The 24,205-nt window shown below is 35.0% G+C and overlaps 4 protein-coding genes across 8 annotated transcripts; 2 read left to right on the top strand and 2 right to left on the bottom strand.

Annotated features, from left to right (window-relative positions):
• Positions 5,543-7,878, bottom strand: LOC18601094 (translocon-associated protein subunit beta). The gene is made up of 6 exons (XM_007031915.2): positions 7,609-7,878; positions 6,835-6,933; positions 6,644-6,752; positions 6,471-6,542; positions 6,325-6,330; positions 5,543-6,004 (listed from the first exon to the last, which is right to left on the bottom strand). The coding sequence occupies exons 1-6, from the start codon at positions 7,788-7,790 to the stop codon at positions 5,885-5,887; spliced, it is 588 nt and encodes a 195-aa protein (XP_007031977.2). The 5' UTR covers positions 7,791-7,878; the 3' UTR covers positions 5,543-5,884.
• Positions 11,665-15,180, top strand: LOC18601091 (zinc finger protein CONSTANS-LIKE 9). The gene is made up of 4 exons (XM_007031912.2): positions 11,665-12,645; positions 13,487-13,696; positions 14,434-14,696; positions 14,805-15,180. The coding sequence occupies exons 1-4, from the start codon at positions 11,854-11,856 to the stop codon at positions 14,911-14,913; spliced, it is 1,374 nt and encodes a 457-aa protein (XP_007031974.2). The 5' UTR covers positions 11,665-11,853; the 3' UTR covers positions 14,914-15,180.
• LOC18601090 (BRO1 domain-containing protein BROX homolog) lies at positions 17,009-19,964 on the top strand. Of its 5 annotated transcripts, none has more exons than XM_018119613.1 (12): positions 17,253-17,276; positions 17,377-17,694; positions 17,828-17,902; positions 17,983-18,041; positions 18,117-18,252; positions 18,358-18,457; positions 18,546-18,612; positions 18,726-18,824; positions 18,995-19,084; positions 19,192-19,346; positions 19,446-19,547; positions 19,646-19,964. In XM_018119613.1, exons 2-12 carry the CDS (start codon positions 17,496-17,498, stop codon positions 19,812-19,814), a joined length of 1,251 nt encoding a protein of 416 aa, XP_017975102.1. In that variant the 5' UTR covers positions 17,253-17,276; positions 17,377-17,495; the 3' UTR covers positions 19,815-19,964. The 5 variants fall into 5 exon arrangements, with proteins under 5 accessions (XP_017975100.1, XP_017975099.1, XP_017975101.1 ...); XM_007031911.2 differs by having other exon boundaries at positions 17,254-17,276; positions 18,361-18,457; XM_018119611.1 differs by lacking the exon at positions 17,253-17,276 and adding an exon at positions 17,009-17,170 and having other exon boundaries at positions 17,461-17,694; positions 19,192-19,547.
• On the bottom strand, positions 20,148-22,036 carry LOC18601089 (CASP-like protein 1F2). Its single transcript, XM_007031910.2, has 3 exons — positions 21,327-22,036; positions 21,077-21,200; positions 20,148-20,824 (listed from the first exon to the last, which is right to left on the bottom strand). The coding sequence occupies exons 1-3, from the start codon at positions 21,557-21,559 to the stop codon at positions 20,600-20,602; spliced, it is 582 nt and encodes a 193-aa protein (XP_007031972.2). The 5' UTR covers positions 21,560-22,036; the 3' UTR covers positions 20,148-20,599.

Here is a 24,205-nt window from a genome sequence, read left to right as displayed (position 1 = left end):
TCAAAATTTAAATATTTGACTTTTAATTCTTTAATTCTCCACCACACATTTCTCATGTTTATCCATTTCCATGATGAATAAAATCCCTTGGTTTGGACAAATGTCTAGGTGAAAATTTACCGATTTGCCCCCGGGGTGGCAAAATTACCATTTCACCCCTATACTCCAAATTATACCGAAATTAAAATTTTTCACTTCTAAACTTCAAATCATACTCCAATAAGTCAAATGGATCAAAAAAATCTTTTCTAAAAATTTCCATTTTGTCTCCAAGTGGCAAATGACCATTTTGCCCTTGAATAGTGAAAATTTCGGTTTGACTCCAAATTGATCCTCGAACTCTAAATTACCATTTTGAGTCATTCCTGAACTGTGAAACTCTTAATTTCACCTTAAAATTCCTATTTGAACTAGTTGATGCTTAATCGACTTAATGGTACCATTATGGGTAATATCGTCTTTTAACGATTTCTCGAACTTTCTAAATATGTAACAATTCTATTAAGGATGTAAATGACGTCGTAATTATTTTATAGAACAGGGTTTGACACGTTTGTGGCCGACTTACAAGTCTAGGGTACCAACCATTTCACCACATGGATGATTGTAAGCATTAATTTATATTTTTCATCCCAAGGTGTATAATGTTTGGTTCCCATAATATGTAAGGTAAGGTTAAACAAAAGTTCTTAACAGACACATAACATGTATATGTTGAAGTATTATAATTAGAGGGTACTTCCAATAAGGGCTACCTATGTGAGTAGAAGTGTGGTCGCTTTTAAGAGCTAAAGACTTAACTTTGACAACACTCGTGAATGGTGCAAGACACAATGCCATAAAATGTGTTGGCAAAATTAGATACAAAGTGAGCAAGGAAGCTTGTGTGTGTTTAGTGGCCCGACTAGTCAAATGAAAAATTGATGGCTCAATGCTTGGTTAACTACTTAATTTAGACTAGAACCAACCACACTCACTAAGTGAAAGTTCAAATTTATGGGATACCTTCATTTATGGACAAGATTCTTAAAATTGTTGGTATTTGGAAATTTTATAAATGGTGGGGGATTGTTGGTATATTTTGAAAATAAAAGGTTGTCTTTTCTTATAAAAAGCTATTTTAGCTCAAAGATTATGTCACTTAATGTGACATAGTGTGACTATTGGATTGCAGGTGTCTTTTCATGTGAATAATTGTCTCTTAGTAAAGAGACATGTTGGAAAAACACCTCTAAATCCAAAGGTTATGAGACAACCAGAAAAACACCACAGTTCAAAAGTTTAGATATGAAAAGTTAACTTTTTGTATTGTGGCTAAAAGATTATGTTTTATGGAATGAATGGTTGTTCTTTCATGAAGTGATTATTGAAACAATACATTTATCTAAGGATTGTGTCTTGCCAAATGCAAAGGTGTCTTTAAGACAAAGAGGTGCCTTGATGAAAGGATTATATCCTTGAGAAGAGAAATTTGCAAGCCTACATAAAGGACTTGCTACCAACCATTTTGACACACTAAAAACAAATAAGACAAGAGCAGAAAAATCAAGAGCAATACAACTATTATATTCTGAATTTAAACATAAACACTTAAGTTCCCATCATCTATTAAAGGAATCCAATTCTTTATAATCTACTTGCTGCAGAAAGTAGGCTTTAAGGCTAAACAATTTTACAAACCTTCAAGTATATCTAGCAGTTTACTCTCGTAAAGTGCAAAGACGAATTTAGACGTTGGTTTCATTGTATCCCTAAGGTTATTCATATAATTCCTCTTTTGCATACCGAGTGATGGAGGCGAAATAAGTTTTAAAGATAATGTCTATGAAAAAGCTCACATTGAAGTTAATTTCGCCAATTCCTTAAACTCTATCTAAACCCTATTTACACCAACTTTTTTACCAATCAAAGAAATGACTATGGTTGGAATACCTCCATGACAAATACTTACTTCACTTCATGAGAAAAATTCCAACCTTCGAGCAATCTCTAAAACTTTGTACAATACAAAAGCTAAAGTCATAAAGGAAAGCTTAGCGGGTCGCACAATGATTCAAGCTTTGATGGAAGAACATGGTGAGGATGGCTTCATGTATAATGTTGAATATGACCAAGATGGCCATTTGACACATTTGTTTTTGGCACATCCTACTTCCATTGCACTAACAAAGAGTTACTCAAATATTTTTATCACGGATTGCACTTACAAAACCAATAGGTACAGGATGCCATTACTTGATATTATAGGGGTTTTAGGTTTTAATACTTCCTTCTATGCTTGTTTTATTTTCATGCAAAAAGAAGAGGAAAATAATTATGTGTGGGCACTAACTATGTTTAGCCAAATTTTGGAAGCTAATAATCATCCACAGGTTATTGTTTCTAATAGAGAACTATCCTTGATGAATGCAATAAATTTTGTCTTCCCAGGAACTGCAAATCTTTTATGTATTTGGCATATTGAGAAAAACATTACTGCACACTGCAAGTGTTATTTTGAAAATGATACTGATTGGGAAGCATTTCTTTTTGATTAGACGAATTTGATAAACTCTTCAGACGAGACATCATTTGAAGAAAGTTGGTGTAGTTTTGAAAATCAATATGAAAGGTACTCTCAAATTCCTAATTACATCAAGAATACTTGGCTTCCTTACAAAGAAAAGTTTATAACTGCTTGGATAAAGAAGTATACTCACTTTGGGAATCGAGTAACATCAAGCGCTAAGGGTGCACATGCAAATTTGAAAAAGTATCGTCAAGTTTCTATTAGTGATCTTCATATTGTAAAAGATAAAATTTGTCAAGCAATTGAAAATCAATTTCAAGAGATCAAAGCTAAACTTTCTAGTGAAAGGATTCGTGTGCCCCATGAGTTTCTCATTCCTTCCTTCAAAAATGTTGTTACATGTGTATCTATCTGTGCATTGGAAGAGCTTTCCAAACAATACAAATTGGCATACTCTGACTCCTTATTGTTGTGGGTCCTCCTCAAGTGGAGCTCACAACTTAAATTAATAAAAAAAAAAAAGACATCTACTCTTTTTGGATGAAGTGAGATTTTTTGAAATGAGAAAAAGTGCCAATAAAAAAGACTTACGGAGAAAATTTTTGGCCTACTGGCGAGTTGTGGTCTGATTTTGATGAAATTTCAATACGTTGTTCCTAATATTGTGAGCTTCAATATTTACGGTCAAATTGCATTTTTCTTTTCTTTAGTCTTTGATACCCTTTATTTAGATTTTATAAATTGTTGTTTGATCTCTTTACTATACTCATTGATCTTTTATAGTGTATTACTTTTTTGGATTAAGTCTCGTGGTTTTTACCTCTCACAGTGAAGAGGTTTTCCATGTTAAAAATCGTGTGTTTTTTTAGAAGTTTATTTTGTGCATTCATAACTATATCTGTCATTTGAAATATTTTTATTGGTTGAATATTAACTCCTCACAAGTTCTTTCAAGCGGGAAAGACTTTATTTTGTATCATTTATTTCATTATATCAATACTCTTTCCCAACAACTGGTGTCAGCGTAGATTTCTTATTTGTGGGTTTAGCTTGATTAAAAGATGGAGCCTAATTATAGTAAAATGATCAATTTGAATGGCCCAAATTATCACAAGTGGAATGAAAAGATGAAAGACCTACTATTTGTTAAAAAGCTACATTTACCAGTATTTGCTACAAATCTAGTGAAGAATGGGCTTTTGAGCATGAAATGGTTTGTGGTTTTATTCGGCAAAAGGTAGATGACAATGTTTTGAATCATATTGCCAATGATTCACATGCCAGAACTTTGTGAGATTAAAAAATTTCTTAGGTACAATATATTTAAATTTTGTGACGTTTTTTGTATATTACAAAATTTATAGTGATATTTCACTAACAATATATTGTTAACTTTTCTTCTTTTTTGCAGGCTCCTATTTGATGGTTGAAGACAATGCATTTTGGACACAACTCTTTGATATTAACTTTTTTTTTTAATGAGTAATGTTATGTACCTTTTGATTGATACACAAAGATGTTAAATTTTTAGCTGGCTATTTTGAATGGCAGAGATGTCTGCTGATAATGGTAAGACAATAATCTTACTATAATCGATCATGATTTTGGTTAACTACAGTTGGTATCTTTGTGCGTGTCTTTTTTCAGACAAGAATATCATACTACCTTGTGGGAGTTAAATTGTTACATAACATTTTATCAAGACAGTTAATTTGTTGTGATAGGAATTCGGGTATGGATTGGTTTGTTGCAATCAGTAAAAGCGATTTTGTCTTCAATGGTATATGCATAAACATTGAAAATTCATGGCAGAAGCTTAAAAGGTGATTTTGTAAAATTGAAATATATAGTATGCTTGAAGTTTTGACATCAGTAAAAGACATTTTCACTTGTTTTAGTTAAAATATGTACGTAAAGATTGTCAAATGATAAATAAGCATGCTATTTGTAATTTTTTTTAAAAAAAAGTCGTTTTTACGAGTTTTTTATATAAATTTACTTCAGCATATGAACCTATGAGTTTCTTATAGAGAAATACATTCCTCCTTTTTATTAAGATACGATCATACGATTATAATTAAAAAAAATTGTAAAAATTTCAATAAATAAGTAAAAATATAAATAATTAATCTTATGCAGTGTGATTAGAAAAATATTAATATATATTTAATTAAAATTTAATTTTAATAAAAAAAATTATTTAAGTGAGAGGAATTTAAGAAATTACAATATAAAGTTATTAGTGGGAAGTGTGAATAGACAATCGAGTCTCAATAGTCTCTCCTTGAGTTTAGTTGCACGAACCAGACCTGAGTGCGCCGTTTAGTGGCCCTTATAATTTGATGCTATTTGATAGAGTTTTACTTAATAACGTCAGCTGTTAATTATTTGGACTGTGGTTGGGTACTCAATTCAATCTTGTTTCTTCATACTTCTCACGTCCAATCTTTCATCAAAATCAAGAATCATTTTTAAATCTTTTATGACATCTCTACAATTTCTCATTTTAAAACATTTTACAAACTCTTTTTCTTGTAAGTTTTTTTTGGTTTGCTTTTCATATATATATATATATATGGATGATGGCCATAGAAAGTTAAAGAAGAAGAAAAAGAAATATTAAATGCTCCAATTTCTTTCCTTTGCATAGAATTCAGATCAAAGAGATTTTATGAATTACGTATCATGCCATGGCAGAATAATAATAATAATAAAATAATCAAAGCAAAAAGCTTAATAGATTATCTTCTACAACAAATTATCACAAATTCTTGACATGACTTCATCATATCAACAAAATCTAAATTCATAATAAACAAATTAAAATTATTTTATTTAAAGTATTTCAATGGGATATAAATTTAATTTCAACTGAAATGTTATGAATATAATTAAATCCATGTTAAGATTTCATAATAACTCTCAAGGAGACAGAAGACTACACAAACAAGGGTTCTTCAAGCTACCGTTTCAAGGATAAGCCATCCTGAGGCCACCTCTCATCCCTAACATGAGTATTGGGTCACTTCAGGATGTCTAAAGCAGTAGTATATATTTCACAACATTAAATGGTAAAGATAAATTTTAAATTTCAAAATTTGTCACCCGATCACAGATCAATTGTATATATAACGCATATAAATTAGATCTTCCACTTCTAGCATTACCAGTTTCAATCAAGTCTATGCCTAGAAGGTACGAACCGGTTGATTTCATCTTGCACTAAACTCATTTAACAGCCATCTAATTAGAAAATTCCAACAACAAATGTTCTACAAAAAGAAAGGGAAGACCTATTTTAACTGCAAACAGAAAGAAACGCTCGTGCGGTAAGTGCAGACCGGCTATTGATTTGGCTTTTCTCAGCTCCAATACTTAGCGCTTCTTCTTGCTTGCTTTTGCAGCACTGGATTTTGAGGGGATGGCGATTAGGTAGATGAAAAGAACCACAATCGAGATCACAGAGATTTGAGACCCATACTTAGCAAGCAACCTCTGCAGAAAGAGAAGGTTCACATTAATTTAAAAGGGAATGAAGGTAGTTGATGAACGATGCATATCAAACTATGAGAAAAAGTTGTGAAGAACTTGAAGACATCTAGAAGGGTCAGCAAAAGGTCCATTTAAATTGTAACCAATAGGCAAGGATCAACCACTACAAATTCATCCAAAGAGAAAAGATATTTCAAAAAAAAGGGATGCATATTATCTATTCCTGAAGCATATCATAAAATCTCTGCATGCAGGTTAATACGTATACATCCAGATTCTAGATGCATGATTAATTTAACAAATGTAACATGAATCATTCATACCTTAGCCTTCAATACGTAGTCACGGTCAAAGCGGGTTCCATCAAAAACAAAAATCAAAAACAAAAAGGCTTTAGTAACATGACATAAAAAAGGGAAAATTTGAATAGCTTGATCATTGGTTTTTGCCATTCCAAACAAAAACTTACCCACTCAAACTTCTTCTCAGGAGGTCTCTCCGCAAGAACATCTAAGGGCAAGATTGGAGTTGAATATGCCTCCTAAAAATACACAACAAATTAGAGCATCAAAGCTTGTTCACCTTATTTATTTTTCCCTTAATTTTAAGGAGAAAAATAGAACTCTGTTATGGATCTCAAACCTGTAGTGCAGACTTTGTGGGAATGCGGAAAGTAATAACTGCTGGGGCACCATAGAACATTCCTTGTCTTTTGGCCTCTAATTCAAATGAATGAGATAGAAGACCACCACTGCAGATTGTAAAGTTTGCAATTTAATTAAGTCAATCTGGGAAGAAAAAATTATGTAGATTTACAGAAAGGCAATCCTCACGCATCAAGTCTCTCCCATGACTGCGAAGTGTTACCACTGACAACATCAAACGCATCTTGGGGCCAGCTATCATCAAGGAGACTCACATCATACGCTGTCCTGAAATTTTATTCAAGAAGATTGTTCCTCAAGTAAGATAATATCCACACAACACAAAAATGCATGACAAATCTCACAAAACTTCACATGAACATGGAAAAAAAGGGGGAAATGGACAATGCCCTGCTTTCATATTACCACTGCAGAAGTTCCAGAAATTTTAAGCAATAATATTCAAGCAGTATATGGTCATATGGTAGCATCAAACTCCAATTAAACTTCCATGGTCAACGCGGTTAGATCAGGGCTTTAAATGGATTGAGAAAAGAACATTGAAAATCCACGAAATAGGCAAAATTTTAGAGCAGAAAATAATTAAGCAAGCCAAAGGTTTACAAAGAATGAAATTTTTCAATAATTTTTCTTCGATTCTTAAAAGTACTAGATTTGCATTTTCATCTCGATTCTCACAGATCCATATAACTACAAAACAAATGAAATTCGGATAAAATTTACTTCTTTTCTCACACATGCAAATCAGCCACTTATCATGCAAAGCGTAAAACGACATCGTAAGCTGCATATGAGGACATGGATAGCTCAAATTCATAATGAAAAATCACAGATCGATTCAAAATTTAGAGTTTTCACCACGATGGAGAAATCAGAGCTAGATCTGGATTAAAGGAAATTATAAAAAAAAAATTGAAGAAAAAATGAGAAAGAGAAACGCACGAGAAGCCTTGGTTGTAGATGTCGATGGAGACGGAGACGCGTTCGGCTCCGGATTTGAGTCTGGTGAGTGACGCCTTCTTGTGAGCGACGATGAAGGGAGCGTCGCCAATGGCGGTGGCTGCTGATATCAAGAAGAGAGCAATCAATGCCTTGATCAGCGGATTTCCGATAAGCGTTGCCATGATTTACCGGAGCCGATGATTTCTTTTTTTATTTATTTTTTTTTTTTTTAAAGAGAAATCGCAATGGTTGAAGAGTTGAACAAACGGACAAGAGTAGGGTTCATAATATTGAGCTGACCAAGGACTGCAAATCTGGTTGGCGTGAGAAACGAAACGACGCCGTTTCTCTTTTTTGTTTTATTAAAAAAAATACAAATCCTAATTTGACTGGTTAATTGATGGGCTTGATATTTTATTCCACGTGTATGTATTTATTTATTATTTTAAAGTTTATTATTTTTCTGGAGATTTACATATTTTTCATTGAAGTAAAAAAATAACAAATTTTGCTGGTATCAAATATTCAAAACCCCAAATCAATACCATGTTTTAGATCAATTAACTAAAATTTAATAATGTCACAATAAAAAAAGAAAATAGAAAATTTACAGTACTATATATTTTAAAGAATGGAGAATTTGAGTACTAGTAGTAGATTTTTGCAAGCATGGTAGGATAATGTTGATAATGACAAAAATAAATATATGTAGAGTTTTGATAAAGAAATTTAATTAAAATAAAATTGCATCATTATTCATTAATTTTGAGAAAAAATTTCAAGGTCCCACTTAATCTTAGAACATTGATTGAAATTGAAACTCTATCATTTAAGTAAATTTAAGTGTTTATATTTCATCTATTATCAGTATATAATACAAATACAACGTCATTTAATCGTAATATGTCACTTTATTGTGTGCAAAGGAAAAAATTTAAAAATCTTACGAAACAAATATTTTTAAAATTATTAATGTTTATTTATTAACGGACTGTGTTTGGTTTCTTATAAAATCAGAAAATATATTAAATATAAACTCAGAAATTAAAGCTAATTAAACTTCATTTTGTAACTTTTGGAAAGAAGTACTAGCAAACAAAGCTCTTATCAGTATCCATGAACTACTTTGGGGTTAATTTATGCAAAGTTCAAAGATCATCAATAAGTATAATTTTTGGCAAATTAGAAATTGAGAAACATCATCAAGCTTCACAAACTCAACAAATTAATTAGCAAAAGGTGAAATTTATACACAGGCTGGTAGCTAATTATCCTCTGGAAAGCAGTATTGGGTTTGAACCTGGAACATTTTGTGGTACCTTTGAAAACAACTTGTTTCCACATGCAAATGCAAGATCACCTTTATGCATACAAGTAAGATGAGAGGATAAGATTATATATATAAATCAAAAAAGAAATTGAAAATCTTCTTTCTCCAAGCAAATGTCATTTTCCAAATTAGTAGTTCCCCATGTGCAAGTAAAAAAGATTGGTTTTTGGGCATTGGACAAAAATTAGATACTGACATGAGCCATATCCTGAAGGAGTGGCTCATCCCCTGCTACTGTTTACATGGTTTCTTGTATCGGTAAGAAAATTTCTGGAAAACGTTTTTTCCATCCGAAGAGAACAAGAACAAAGCAATAAACTGAATTCATCATGCATGCTTCTATTTTTCTGAAATGAAGTGAATTGCAGCACATTGTTCTTCGACAGGAAGCTAAAAAAATGATGGTTTCAGTTGTTACCAAGGAAGAAGAGAAGGTCTAGCATGATAGAGAAGAGCCTGTCAGGTTAGCCAAGGATAATTGCCTGAAACTAGACAGGGGCTTCCAAGGAAGAACTTTTAACCTAAGAGAAACCTGCTGTGAGGTACAGGCAAGTCATCCTTGGCTATCAAACAAGACTCTTTATCTTCATGGAAGACCTCTCTTCCTCATACGCATGCATGCTCCATCATGATCCCGAACTTTTCCTTGATTTCTTTCGCTCATATCCAAATGCTTACTCTTTAACAAGGGAAGAAGATAAGCCCTGGCATGAAAGAAAAGAGCCAGTCAAGTTAGCCAAGGTGAATGCCTGGCAACCCAACAAGATTTGAAACCTCTTGGAAGGAGCAGGCAACTCATCCTTGGCTACCAAACAGAACTCTTATCTTCATGTTAGACCTTTCTTCCTCTCTAGTATTTTTCAAGCTCAAATGCGGATACCAACACAACATTTTTGAAGTCTGTATTTATAGCAAATAAAACTAAAGAATAGAGATCAGATTCGAAACGCCACGCATGATTTTTGATCCCGCGGCCTCTTATCAATTTGCCTCATCTACAGATTTTTCCTTTTAATGTGCTGTTTCTTGCTGCCTCGCTGCCCATAATGGAATATATTCTCTTCAAATGTAGGGACCTCATGTTTTCAGAGATAGACTCTCCACAAAGATTAAGGAAAGGCCTTGAAGTTTCTGACCAGAAACTAGTCACCAGGCACTTTGGCCAGGCAAGGCAACTTGCAGCTAATCTTAGCCCTTTGAAAAGATGAAAGGCTAGGGTAGTTGTAGCATAATCTAGATATGCATACCAATGCCCCCTCCATGTGCATCTTTTGGGCTTAGGTTTGGCTCAAACCTCCTTTTTATGCAATTTTTTTCCTAGACTTTAACCTCAACGCTGTCTCTGTTTAGTTTTTATCAGGTGAAGATATTATGAACTCAAACCATGTGAGTTCTTGGCCAATGTCAATCAAAATGGTGTGACCATTACCTAAACTCCAAAAAAAAGTCATGCAAATCAAAAGTTCATTCAGTTTACGTCTCTCAATCTTGGTCAAAAACCATTTAATTGACAACCAAAATCATATGACTCTTAAACCATGGTTTTCAACCTTTCAGGACATTCGTATGAAAAGAAACTGATAACTGGGACATGGCCAAAGTGCATGTATTTAACTTTAAACAGCTTAATAAAGAAAAACAAATTGAGCTTAAATTTTTCTTTGAGCAACTCTGTTAAACCAAGCCTGTGACCACTTCTTTTCTAGTGAATTCTCTGTACTTCTCAATTCTTTAAATTTATAGATGATTTTGACTTGGCTCCAAAGGAAGCAGGCACAAAATCTAGTAAAGGAACATTGGTCAATACATTTGGGGAATGCTGATGGAAACGCCAATGGACAAATCAATACCTTCATTTCATGGGGCACATGATTCCATTGACAACACACGTCCAATTTGAGATGCCCCAGCTTACCAAAAAATGTAAAAAAAGAAGTCAATGCCATTGCCACTAGCAAAGGCTTTTGTTCTAATTGACTTCCTTTGTGTATGCATATGCATTCCTCTACACCTATAGGCCATGAAGTATTTATTCGTCCTTCGTTAAGCATCTCTAGCTGTCCATATCAATTATTGCCAGGTGATACTACTGCTCTAAGTTCATTAACCTTGAGCTAACGACCTCCTCTCCTCCCTTATGGCCTTGTTTGTTTCATTCATTACCCTTCCCTTACGACCTGAAACCACACTTTCATCTCAAAATCTAGTCAAATCCTATGATAGAATGTGCTTTTGACATTTGCTCGTGTATCGGATTGGATTCTGGTGATGCCAAGCCAATGTCAAACTCACCCCAATTAACTCAGAGGCCTTGGAATGTTCTACTTTCCAATCCCACGGTATGTGAAGCCACAAGCCACCTTAGAAACAAGAAAACCATGCAACCGAAGCCTTCGACATTACCAACTTTGGGTCTCGAGAAGCCTGCTGAGGGGTTGGATTCCAAGCCTTCACCTTAGTTAAGGTTACCCACTTTAGGGCTCCACAAGCCTGCAAAGAGGTTCTGATCCAAAACTCAATCAGAGTCAAAGCCCTTGTGCCATTAAAGAAAGCAAGCTTGGGCGGCGCATGAGCTTTCTGGCCAGCTAAGCAGAAAAAGTGATGATATTTCTCCCAGGTGGACCCCCACTTGTCAACCAATCCTTCCTGTTATCCTGGCAAGTCTGCCATACCTATCATGTGTTTCATATATATCAACTCCATGTAATATTTGTACCTTGAAATTGTATATGAATAGTATTTCTTTGGACTCTTTCTTCAGACATTGGGAGATACGCTGTACTCAGCTCCACACGCTCTTACTTTCCCTTAAATTATCTCAAACTTCTCATCTTTTCTTTAATTTTTCAATTACAAGATCGCAACTTTTTAAAGGCATGGTATTAGATTTACCAAATACTTTATGTTAATTATTGATGATGGAGAAGGTTTCCAAATCAAAGCCGAGAAGATCCGTGCTGGTTCTATGTGACTTTTGCAACTCAAAGCCAGCAGTTTTGTACTGCATAGCTGACTCTGCAAAGCTCTGCTTGTTCTGTGACCAACGAGTCCACTCTGCCAATGCTCTGTCTTTCAAGCATCCTCGTTCACAGATCTGTGACGGTTGCAAAACCAAACCAGCTTCTTTTCTTTGCTCAAATGATAATCTTATATTCTGCCAAGACTGTGATTGGAATTCACATAACAGCAACTGTTCTGTTTCAGCTCTGCACGAGCGTTCTCCTATTGAAAGGTTCTCAGGTTGTCCTTCAGTGACTGAACTAGCTTCTCTTCTGGGATTTGATTTAAAACCAAAAGATTTGATGAATTTGGATCCAGGGTTTTCTTTATACGAGCAAGAACTTATGAATCTGGAAGATTTTATGGTCCCAAATGAGAATTCCTCTGTTTCCTCTGCTTTGCTAAGCTCTGTTAAGCTTAACCATGAGGTGTATAGACAACTGGTTGAGATGGGGAAGAGAGATTTGGTGAGAGTAAGTGGTGATGGAGCTGAATTGGGGCCAGGGACGCCGCCTGGTAGAAGTTCTGAGAAGGGGAATTTAGGGAGTTTTGAAGTGGAAAATGGGGATGATGAAGAACTGCTGCACCAGCGAACCTCGTTTAGCTCTTTGCTAATGTTGGAAAACAATGTGGCCTTGAGAAAAACTGAATATGTCGCTGAAGGAGAGCTTATCTGGGACTATAACTCTTCTTATCAGGCTTCCAAGGTATGTATCAAACACAATATTTTTCACTAATTTAACTTACTCTTTTTAGTAGTCAAGTTGGGGGATGTGGGGTTTGAACATTGAACCTGGACATCCTTAAAGAGTAAAGGTGCTTTCTGTATATGATATTTTATGTAAGTTGTTAGAAGAATAAATCCCGAATATTCTACTACAACATTCCTATTATGCTTGGATTTTTGTTCCTTAGTATTTTTTTAACTTAAGTCATGTCAACTGTCATGATTCTCTTTCTGTCATTTACTTACTGTTGGTTGTGTAATTGTGTTTGTGGCCTTTCTCTGGTGTATTTCATCTGTTTTTTCTTTAACTGAATTTTGTAGGTATCTAAGTTATATTTGGGAGGTCATGCTTGATCTTATAGGCTAAACAATCTTATTTAAATACCAATGGTCCTTGTACTATATATTTTTAAGTCTGCAAAGTGGACTTTTCCAGCCCTGATTGGACCCTTTGTGATCATGGTGCATCAATGCCTTTACGGATGCAATTTCATTGCTCAACAGCAAAGGGCTTCACATTGCGAATTTATAAATGCTTTTATGATCTTACCACTTTCCATGGCCAATATTAAACCTGTACCCTAATCTTGTATCGCGCTGCATCTTCATGCACAATGTAGTTGTAAACTTTCATTTGCAGCTTCATACCAGAAACAGAGACTAGACTTGTGTTAAACCATGTTTGATGTGCGTGATTATGAAGATCATTATTTGTTGTTTCTTGTGAGGTGTTTTGAGTTATTCTTGGGTTGCATTTCTCAGAACTCAAACGAAATTCTTTATGACAAACTCATGCTTAATCTTCACATGTGCCTTTTCAGATATGGGATTTTCAATCAGGAAGGTCAAGAGACTATGAAGAATCCTGTCCAGAAGATGCAGGGTGCATGAATAGCATAAGCAGTCGCGGTTTTGTGATTAAGAACTATGATGAGTTTGCTAAGGAAGGTTCCCTATCAGAAACTAAAGTCTTTCAAGACATGGACCAGATGAGCCTCTCCATGAAATGTGAGGATACCTTGTCCAGAAGTGTAAGTTCATATTCATTTCCTTGATAAATTTCTTATGGAAGTTTGAAATCCTTTAACTTGTAGCTGGTCTTCCATTCACGCTAGTTGTCTTGAAAGTTTTTGGAGGTACACTTTCAAAGAATAGAAATAAAAGGAAGCTTTTTCTTCCTGCTCTTTCAGAAGGAAGGGTTTTGAAGTTTATTCTCCTTGTGGGGTTATATCACAGTTGTAAATAAACTGTTTTCTGACTTAGTTGGAAGTGTTGATAGGATTTTCTTGTATCTCTGACAAAATACTTGAGTGATGTGATTCCTGGAAGAAAACTTCCTCATTTCTTACTTACTACTGCTCTTTCATAAGAAGGAAAAGATAATTTCTTACTTCTACCTCTTTGGTTCTTTGTTATTAGAAAGAAAATAGCTGAAAATTCATGGAGAAAAGAAATTATTCGAGATTTGATAGTTTCAACTTGTCAGAATACTGGTTTTTTGTGTTGTATCTTTGGTCAAAATTGTGTTTACTTTTGATATGAGGCTTCACTGCTGAAATCAATAGACAAAACCAAAAGAATTCTATCAAAGCAAGGAATTTGGTTGAAGGAGGATGAAATTCTCTGATGTTTTCAGTTCCAGCAGTCTTTTCACTTATTGGCTATTGGTTTTAGGTTGGATGTTCGTCCTAAAAATTTAACACTTTTTATATTTTTTTATTGATTAAAACTTTGAAAACTGTTAAGAACCTTGATTGCGAAAATGCAGAGCCGCTGCAATCAACCATTCTCAAGCTACACAGCAACAACTGAAGCAAGTAACCATGTGCCAGTAGTTGGATCATCATCAGATTCCAAGGTGGTTGAACCCTTAAAATGCGATAGTACCAGATATGTCCAGGTCATGGAACATCTGGTTCTGGCCGGTGGTGAGTCTATGAATGAGGCAAAAGCTAAGATTGACATGGAACTGCTGGCGCAAAGCAGAGGCAATGCCATGTTGCGGTACCAGGAGAAGAAGAAACATAGGAGGTTTAAGATCTTTTAGTCTTGTTTTTTCTGTTTTCCCATGACTAACCCTTTTTTTCTTTTAAAAAAATCTTTATTCTTTTTCAATTTGTTGTCCTGATACATGGACAGATATGACAAGCACATACGCTATGAGTCAAGGAAGGCCAGGGCTGATACTAGAAAGAGATTCAAAGGTCGCTTTGTGAAGGCAAGTGAAGCTCCAGATGTTAAGGTGTAAGGGCTGTTTTTTCCTTTTTGGATAACATGTATTCCTTCTGTAGCCCCTGTCTGTAAATATTTCTTCCCTTAGTTTGTCTACAGGATTATTGTAGCTGTAACCCCCTATGTCATAGAGGAAAAATATCGTTGCCACAACTTTTGCATTTCGGTAGCTGTAAGTTAAGATATATGTGTGCAATTACACAGTTTTTGACTGTATGCTCCTATATTGGATGGATAGTTATTAGTTATAAATGCTCAGGAGTAAGCACTATTGAACGGGTAATAAATGAAACCATACATCTATTAAATTGTTGGTATTTTGAATACAAATATAAGAAGAGTCTCTTCACCTATTCTCACTTGGTCTTAGATTGAATGTTTGTCTTAAAAAAATTCAATTGATTTTAGGTTGGATGTTAGTTCTAAAAATTCAAAGAGAGCTACTTGCCTAGACTTTCTATGGTTAGTATTTTGGCAAGCTGAAATTTTATAATCACTATAAATATAGCTTCTGCAGAACAAATATGCACTTACAGACTTGAAACACTACTTTAACCATTTTGGTTCAGCAACCAATGAAATCTTTCCATGATTCGAGTTTTTCAAGTGCAATAATGGTGCTGATGGAATTGAGTTACTTGCACATTTCTACAATCTTGTAAAGAGTTGAAGAGCTCATTTAGGAACCAGTGAATCTAATGTGCTAATTCCCAACCGGTTGCTCTTGGAAATCGATTTTAAGCAAAAACAAAAACCCAAGGAAAAACTTTCCAAGCCCTCAAAATCCCAGGTTAGTGGTTGACTAAAATATAAGAAACATCAATGGTTGCATTGTGTTGATACAATTGTCTTGTTTTGCCAAGTTGGATAACACTGGATTTCTCATCCACGAACCAGCCTGTATCCTGTCCAGGGTAACATGGTGCATCTGGGGAAGCTTGTAATTTTGATATTTCTGGTAACAAACTGCATCCAGGATGGTGGCAGAACTATGATGAATCCTGGTGCAGTTGACAGCTGATCCATCGACAGCATCTGAGCTTCTTATTTTTTTTTTTTTTGTATATATCCAGTTGACTGTGAACCTCATCATAACCATTTTTTTTTCAGGAGTAAACGCAAATCATACAAATGTACCCCTGCAGCATTGGCTTTCACCTTTTCTGGTATTGCAGGGGTACATTTGTCAATCTTGTGGTAGAATCAACACCAGATCAATCCAAGTTTAATGTAAACCCTCTCTACGCAATTATAATTCTATATGTCAATCTCACTAATCTTATCTTAAATAATTCTACAAAGGGCTTTGTCAACAAGTAACTTTCACCCGTATCAAAGTTATTTTCTGGTTTAATTGCTCGCAGCCCACATCCCTATGTCATATGGGAGTGATTTGAATGTAGCCCATTTCGAGCACTGCAGAGTAGATTTGAAGAATTAAATCAAAAAGGGTGATTTCGCAAATCAAGGGTTGAAATTTCTTAGGAAAAATCGTAGTTAAGGAAAGGGCAAACCAAACATGTAACACCAGTTGTCATTTGGTCCAGCTATCAAGCTTGGTCCCCACGTGCACAGTTTCAAGCAACCATAATTTAAACTCGTCTACACCAACTACCAAAGTGCTTCAAGATAAGTCCAGACTTGACCTTCAATGGAAACCCATCACAATCTTTGTATTGCGGGATATATTCTTACAGAAAGGAGAAATTTTATATTATAATTTAGAAAAAATCAAGTTGACAGAATTTAATAAATTGTAGTCATATTCTAATCTATTAGTATCATAATTTCATTGATTTAGTTTATAAACTGTACGATTACGATAATTATCTTAAAATGGATATGGTAACGCAGTATAAAACTATCTCAAACTTAATTACAGTTAATGCTGCTATGTGCAAATGATTAGATTGAAGAGTTACTCTCTGTAATTGTCTCATGTTACACTTCAAAATGAAGGGTACTACAGATGTAGGATTCAGATTGGATAGTTGTAATGTGATTTTGGAATTTTTCTTATCTGTTTGGAATAACCAGTTGCGTCAAAGAAATGAATAAATATTTTTTATATGGGAAGTTTCAATCTGCTCCTTTAACAATGCTAATGAAGACTTCTACGTCTCAGCCATGTGAGATATGCCTCGGTCCATGAGCTTTCTATTCCCAGATTCTTTTCCCTCTTTTTCTCTCTCTTGATATGGAGATATTATCAGGCATCCCATTGCATTGCATCCCCGAAGCTTCATTTCTCTTCCAGTCTCTCTCTGTATACAGTGAGTAACTTCAAGATCTCTGCTATACATAATACATCAGTGTTTTCTTTTTATTGCTGTGATTGATTTCTCTTCCCTTTCTTACATAACTCTGGATGTTGTTTTTGTAAGTTTGCTTTAAAAAGAAACTGAAAACAGCTGATATATATACATGCTTTAACATATATGTCTGCTCAAGGTTCTAGTTTCTCTTCTTATTTATTCAGGTCCATATGTTCCTGAATTACCATGGTTTCACTGCTGGAACACTCATGGAGCTGAAGTATAGATACTTTCAATGGTTTTTGTAGGATGTTATTGTTGAAAAGAATCCCCAGGGAAAAAGATGGGGTGCACTTATTCTGTGTACGGACTTGGGAGGAAAAAGAAGCTGAGTATCCCGGAAGTGGTGGTATATGTTCCTTCTATGAGAATTCCAGCACAATGTGATCTCCAAAGAGCGCTCAAGGGTCTAATTCCTCGTGATCTTATCGACAGATTATCTTGTCTAAGGAATCGGATTGCGTTAATTGCAGAGGATACTGGTCTGGCCTTATGACCCTGTTGTTTTTTCATGGTTTTTTTTTTTTTTTTGTTTTCCTTTTCATCTTTCACTCCCTATGGCAGTGAGAAAATGTTGGAAAATTTTATAGCTAAGTGGAATTTTGGATGTTGCAGGTGGATCTGCTATTACTGAATTGCGGCAGGCACTGGAGGAGTACTTGTCAATTCTAATTGGACTTACTAAGAAAGGTTTCAGGAATCTGCTGCTCTCTTCCTCTCCCCTTTGTGCCACATGTTTGTATGATGGAAATAACACGTTTGTATTGCAGAACATGGTCTTGAGGACTTGGTGGAATTCAAGTGGAAAAATTTAGAAGACGGACGACAAGTAAGAGCATCAGGAATCTAATATTTGTTTCTTTCCATATCTTCGGTGAACTGAAATTGAGTCTGAAATATGCAGGAGACTTGTGTAGCAAATGCCTGGTTTGAATTGTTATCTGTTGTTCACATGATGGCTATGCTCACATTATCTGAGGCTGATACGCTTATGATCCCCAAGGATTATTCTGGTTCTGGCTTTAGGGTCGTATCTACAGGTTTGTTTTTCTTACTGATACGGCTTTTCCAATTTGGCAATTTCAAACTGTAACTGCTTCCACTCTAGTCTAATCAGCTAAAAAATCATCTGTAACAATCACCAGCAGATTGCAAGAGGGATGCTGTTGATTTATTACTTAAGTCAGCAGGGTACTTGGAATTTGGTGTCCGGAATGTACTCAGTCGCATACCAGCAGAAATCAAGTACGTACAGAAATTTGCAAATCTTCCAAAATACCCTTTACATACTTCTGAGTACAAGCTTCTGATTTAATGTCATCGACATTCCCAGGAAAAGTTTGTCAAAGGATTTGCAGGATGGTGTACTAGAGGCTATTGCTATCCAAGCATTGGCCCAGGTATTCATTTACTGACAGACCCATTGGTGCTTTAAATACAAATAGATGAAATCTATCAAGCCAGGCTATCATGCATTGATTTCTTGATATTAATGAAATGGATTTGGATTCAGGGAACTGAAATACAGCTTGGTTTAGCAGTTGAAAGTCAAAAGGCCACGCTATCAGTGAAGAGGAGGTTGGCCTGTGAACAGCTCATTTATTACAGTCAGGTTTTTTTTTTTTTCCCCATTTGAGAACCTTTGAGATCGTCGTACTTCTATGAATATTGCTTGTATGAATTGAGATTTCAGCTTTTCATAGATAGAATTCACCAGTTAAGCTGATGGAATTAACAGATTATCATACTTTGAACTCGATTGCCTGTTCTTTTTCGTTTCAGGCTTATCAATGCTTGTCTGGATGTGACTTAGGTCATGGATATGGAAAGAAACACACGTGGTTCATCAAGTGGAAATTCCTTGAATCAAAGGTATTGAGCACAATCGATTGCAAACTCGAAAATTCTGAAACATTCTCATCCCAATGTTCACTCAATTTTGCATATGAATCTAATTTTTTATGTAATCGTGTCTTCAGGCTGCTGCTTACTACTACCATGGTCTGGTCCTGGACAAGAGTAATGAACCAACCTGCCATATTAGTGCTGTATGCTGTTTTCTAGCTGCACAAGAACTACTTGTAGAGAGCAAGAAAGCCTGCATAAGCTTTTGCCTTTCAGCTCCAGTAACCAGGTTGGTTTTGATCTTAGGATACGAAAATCGTCAACTGTTATGGTATTGTCTCTGGTCAATCTTTTCAAATCTAATTCTTTTTCTTTTTTGGTGGAAAAGGGCTCCTCCACTTTGGGGAGTTATGAAGCATTTACACCAGAAAATACCTGAAGTCGCATCAAGGAAATCTCAGATGTATGGCTACCTCTTAGAACAAGAGAAGTATGCGTTTTCTGACTAGTTCATTTCTGCAACTTTGAGTTCAATTTATTTCCTCAACTAATGATCAGGGATTTATTTTGTAACTGGTGGTGAAGCAGGGCTCTCCAATCATTACCTGACCTACCAGATTTCCAACTATCACTGAGACCTGATGACTATGAATTACCTGGAATTGATCCAGCGTGGGATTGTGAAAAGTGGGAAAACCAGAGCCAGTCCCTGAAAGAGCATCTCAAAGACTGCGAGGATGAGATGGAAAAAGAATGAAAAGAATCTTACAGCCTTTCTCATCATATCTTCCTGCAAAACTAGTTAACATTCTTATACAAATCTTATCTAATATAGTAAGACAGATAGTCACAAGCAACGATTGTTAAAGTGTTGCTTTCCTATTGATCATTAGCATTGGTTTCACGATCCCATTGATGTTAAGACTTGATGGTGAACTCTGTAAACCAGGTGGTTAAGATCAAAAAGAATTAGCATGTTTTTGTACTTTAAAATTGGTTTCCAAACAAACAATTGAATACTACTCAGACACTTTTATGAGGAACTCGGATAATGATGGCTCACAGAAATAGAAATCATTGAACTGAATAGTTTAGATAAGCAGGCTTTTGATCTCTTCCAAACAGTTTACAGCTATAGTAATAGAAAAGAACAGCTTGAGGTTCTGCCAGAGGAGGTTTTGAAGCCAGGAGTGAGAACAAAAGTTCCCAATTACCTAGGATAACTAGCAGCCTAAAGCAGTTCATTTAGGCTTTAAAGCAATTTCAGAAGCTTCCCTGCTGCATTCCATTGCTAAAATTGTCTCAACATGCAATTTTCAGTAATTCTAATCTGAGTAAATAAAACATGTAAAGTACCAGAGTCAATTACAAAATATATTATGGTTCCTACCAGCACTGCAATTTCTAAAGAAACAGCATCCAACCCCTAAAAGAGAAAGTAAATTTCAAGACCTGAGCTGAAGAAGCTGCTTTGTTTGATGATTATTAACTGTCCTTGTCTCTGATCTTCAAGGGCTCAGTTGCCTTTCAGTTTCTCGGTACTCATTCATTGGCTTGATACATGACTTTGTTGCTTGACATAACAGCAAGAGCAAAGTAGGAAAAGAAAGCCAAGTAAGAGAACACCAAGGTTATCATCATTTGATTGCAAAACTTCCCCACACGATCACAAATAGCCATCCAACCCATTTTTTCTTCTCCATATCTACTGACATAACCCACTGCCGTGGCCGCTGCGCATCCAGATACGGCCAACACCATAATCACCTGCAATACACCAAAATTTGTTAAGAATAATAATAGTACTAGTAAAATTCGACTGACCATTTCCATTTACAATTTTCCATCAAACCATTCATTCTTTTCTTGGTTCAGACATGATCACAAACTCGAAATTGGGGAGTTTTCCTGAATTAATTCTGACGTAGGTGAGAATTAGTCGTGGTTTCTGACAGTCTTGAAGAGGAAACGTATTTTTGTTTTTTGTCCATTTCAATAAGAAACCAACAATTTGCTTACCATGTCATGCATCAACAGATAGAAACAGCTCTTGAGATATGATCCTGAACGGCTCAAACGGCAAACCAAGATCAATGAAAGTGCAGAGAAGGCGCAAACTACAGCGTCTGTCACAAGTAAAAACCTGTAACAAAACCACAAGAAAATGGGTTTCTCTAATTTATTAGCCATCCAAACAAACAAATGAAAAAAAGAAAAAAAGAAAAGAAAGAGTCTCAGAACAGTGTCGACTGTTAAAATCAGTGTTTACCTCATAGCAGATGAGTAGCTGTACTGAGCTCTAATAGAGAAACCAAGTAGAATGATGGATTGGGAGCTTGTGACCATAACACAGATTGCAGCCACTGTGAAAGCAGCAGCAAAAACCCTGAGCATGATTTGAGCCATAAAGAAACTTGTTTTTGAGGTGTTTGACCCTGGAATGCCCAAAGATTTGGCTTGGAGCATGAATGAAGCTTTATCTCTGGCAACCTCAAGTGCCATTTAGAGACCCTTCCTTTGCCAAGAATGTGCAGAAAACAAGCCGACGGAAGAAGGAAAACCAAGGGCAGAAAAAAAAGGACAGGCAGGAGGCAGAGAAAGAAGAGATACGCTACTTAATAAACTAAGAAGAAGAGTTTGAACGAAGATAATGATTTTTGGCAGATGCCAAAACAGATCCTACCTAGTTGGATTGAAAGTTTTTGAGCTGGCTTTGTCCAGATGCAAGCCAGTTTAACAAGTACTCATTGCAACTTGTGAGTTATGAAGCTAAAGAGATACATAGGAGTCTTCGCCTTTTTAAGTAATGGGAACCAAACCAAAGACTTAGATTTAAACACTTGTAGAAGAACAGTAAATCTAGCCCCATTCTACCAACGGATTGCCTTGTAGGAGTAATATCATGTGTTCAATTCTTCTGTTGTTCCAATAGGGTATTTTGCTTGTAGAGGGAAATTTTGTTTTTGGGGGGATGATTTCTTGTACACAAAAGTTATTAATGAAAGGGACTTGGACCAACAACCTGCAGATATGCAATAAAATTGGGGAGTTATTTGCAGAAGGGAAGGAAAATATTATTATTACATCTGACAACAAAGGCATTTTGAGCTGGAAATTCAGAAACTGACTTGTCAATCCTGAACTGGTTGCTGCCTGCTTACCTCAAGGAAAGTAGGAAACAATCTTAATTGCTGGTTTTTGTCACCGAAATTTAATTTTAATAAATGCCCCTTCAGTTTAGGTTGTTTATTTGTTCTTTTGTTTTTTTATTTATTTATTTACAGCAGATGGCATGTCTCACTCTTGATAATGAAAGCTGATCTGAAAAGCAGCACCAGATAAGGTAGAAAAACCTTTTGGTAGTAGAATTTTTGGCAGCAAGAAAATCAACTTGTTACCATATGGTTGTTCATGTATAAGGAGAATAATTCATTTTTCAAAGGGCTTAGTTCTAAACCTTAAAGGCAATGGCCTCAGCTCTGTACCCAAAAGCATCATGTGGATGTATAGTGCCAGGTTTTCAAGACTGTTTAAAAGTTGTCCAAGCAAAACAAGATCATGTATGGCACCCACCATTCTCTCCTGCCAATTGCCATGCCTTTTAACGTTGGTTGGAAAAATGAATGCAAAGCCATCAAACTTTTTCTTTGTAATTCGAGGGACACGAATTAAGATAAACCCTGCTTATGATATTTTTCATCAGTCCATTTAATAAATCAAACATTTATTAATATATTTAAATATATTTAAAATTTAAAAATTTTATACTTATCTATTCCGTAAATCAAACGGTATCATTAATACATCCCAAACATTCTTCAATTGAAAGAGCACTGAAAATAGGCAATGATCCCTCCAATGCATTTATGGCTAAGCTAGGGTGGCAGATTGCATTACACACTGGCATTTCAACTACCTTCACTACAATAAATACTAAATACTGTACACTGGTAGTATATTTACAAATACAGTCTGCCCTTTGGTCAATTCTACCTTCTGTTTTTCATCTTTCTTTCTTACCTCTTTGGTCAATATAATCTACTTGCCTTCCAATAATATCTTCAAAGTCGTACAAACCAGATCTAGGACATCGATTACTTTCCACCACCTTTTGAGGTTTGTACCCAACACCCTTTAATTCAATCAAAGCATGCAATAACATAAAAGGAAAGGCAGAAGATAAGGTAGTAACCCATCATTTCGTTATGCCTTCAAAAGAAGATTGAGTATACAATTAAGCCTTAACCAAAAGGATTCTGAAATTCATAAAATAAACAAACAATCTCAAATTATTTTACAAACAACAAAATCTGACACCTTGACATTAACCTTTCTAAGGGCACTCTCTTCATTTTTCTTACCCTAATATAAGTCAATATATTCTCTTACAAGGTATGTTATCTTTACTTTTTAGAGTCCTAAGCTCTTCATAGTTTTCTTCTTTTTTTTCTCCTTAACTTTGAAATGGAGTAATTAATTTGTTTGGCGGAGAATTATATTATAGCTAGATTCGCATTATGTCTTGCAAATCATTAGATTAGTCGAGACGAGTATTAATCAATTCAAATTAAAATAATCGATTGAATTTAGTTAATTCAAGTTGATTTTTTGAGTTGTAATATAGTTTATTCAACTATTTCAGTCGGTTTTGGTATAAAATTTACAATTGAACCAACTGAAAAATTGACAATTAATAATATATTTTTTTAAATATATATTTACATAATATAAAATAATTGGGCCCGTTCTTTAGTCCCAAATAATTGGGCCTTCACGTTCCTTTGTGGGCCTTTGCTTTGTAATTGGGCCAACAATTAGTGAAAATATTTGAGAAAAAAACTATATCATGAAAATAATTTATCCTAGCTTCACACTGAAGTGGAAAAATTAGAAAAAAAATGATAAAAAAAATTATTATATTTGGATATATTTCTTTTTGAAATAAATAAAAATAAAGTGAATAACCACTTTTAAATACTCTTTTCTTGTATACTTCAATTTATCATTTCTCTTTTCTTTGCTCTTTTTTTCTATAATACATTTTTCTTTAAATAATCATAAACTAATTTCTTATAGATTCATGAACATTCATAACAAAAATTGTTAAAAAAGAAATTTAGATAAATCAGTACTTTAATCATTATTATC

Source organism: Theobroma cacao, chromosome 4, assembly GCF_000208745.1.
Source record: "Theobroma cacao cultivar B97-61/B2 chromosome 4, Criollo_cocoa_genome_V2, whole genome shotgun sequence".
Classification (NCBI taxonomy): domain Eukaryota; kingdom Viridiplantae; phylum Streptophyta; class Magnoliopsida; order Malvales; family Malvaceae; genus Theobroma; species Theobroma cacao.
Note: the sequence above shows the minus strand (reverse complement) of the source record. Positions and strands in the feature narration are given on the sequence as shown.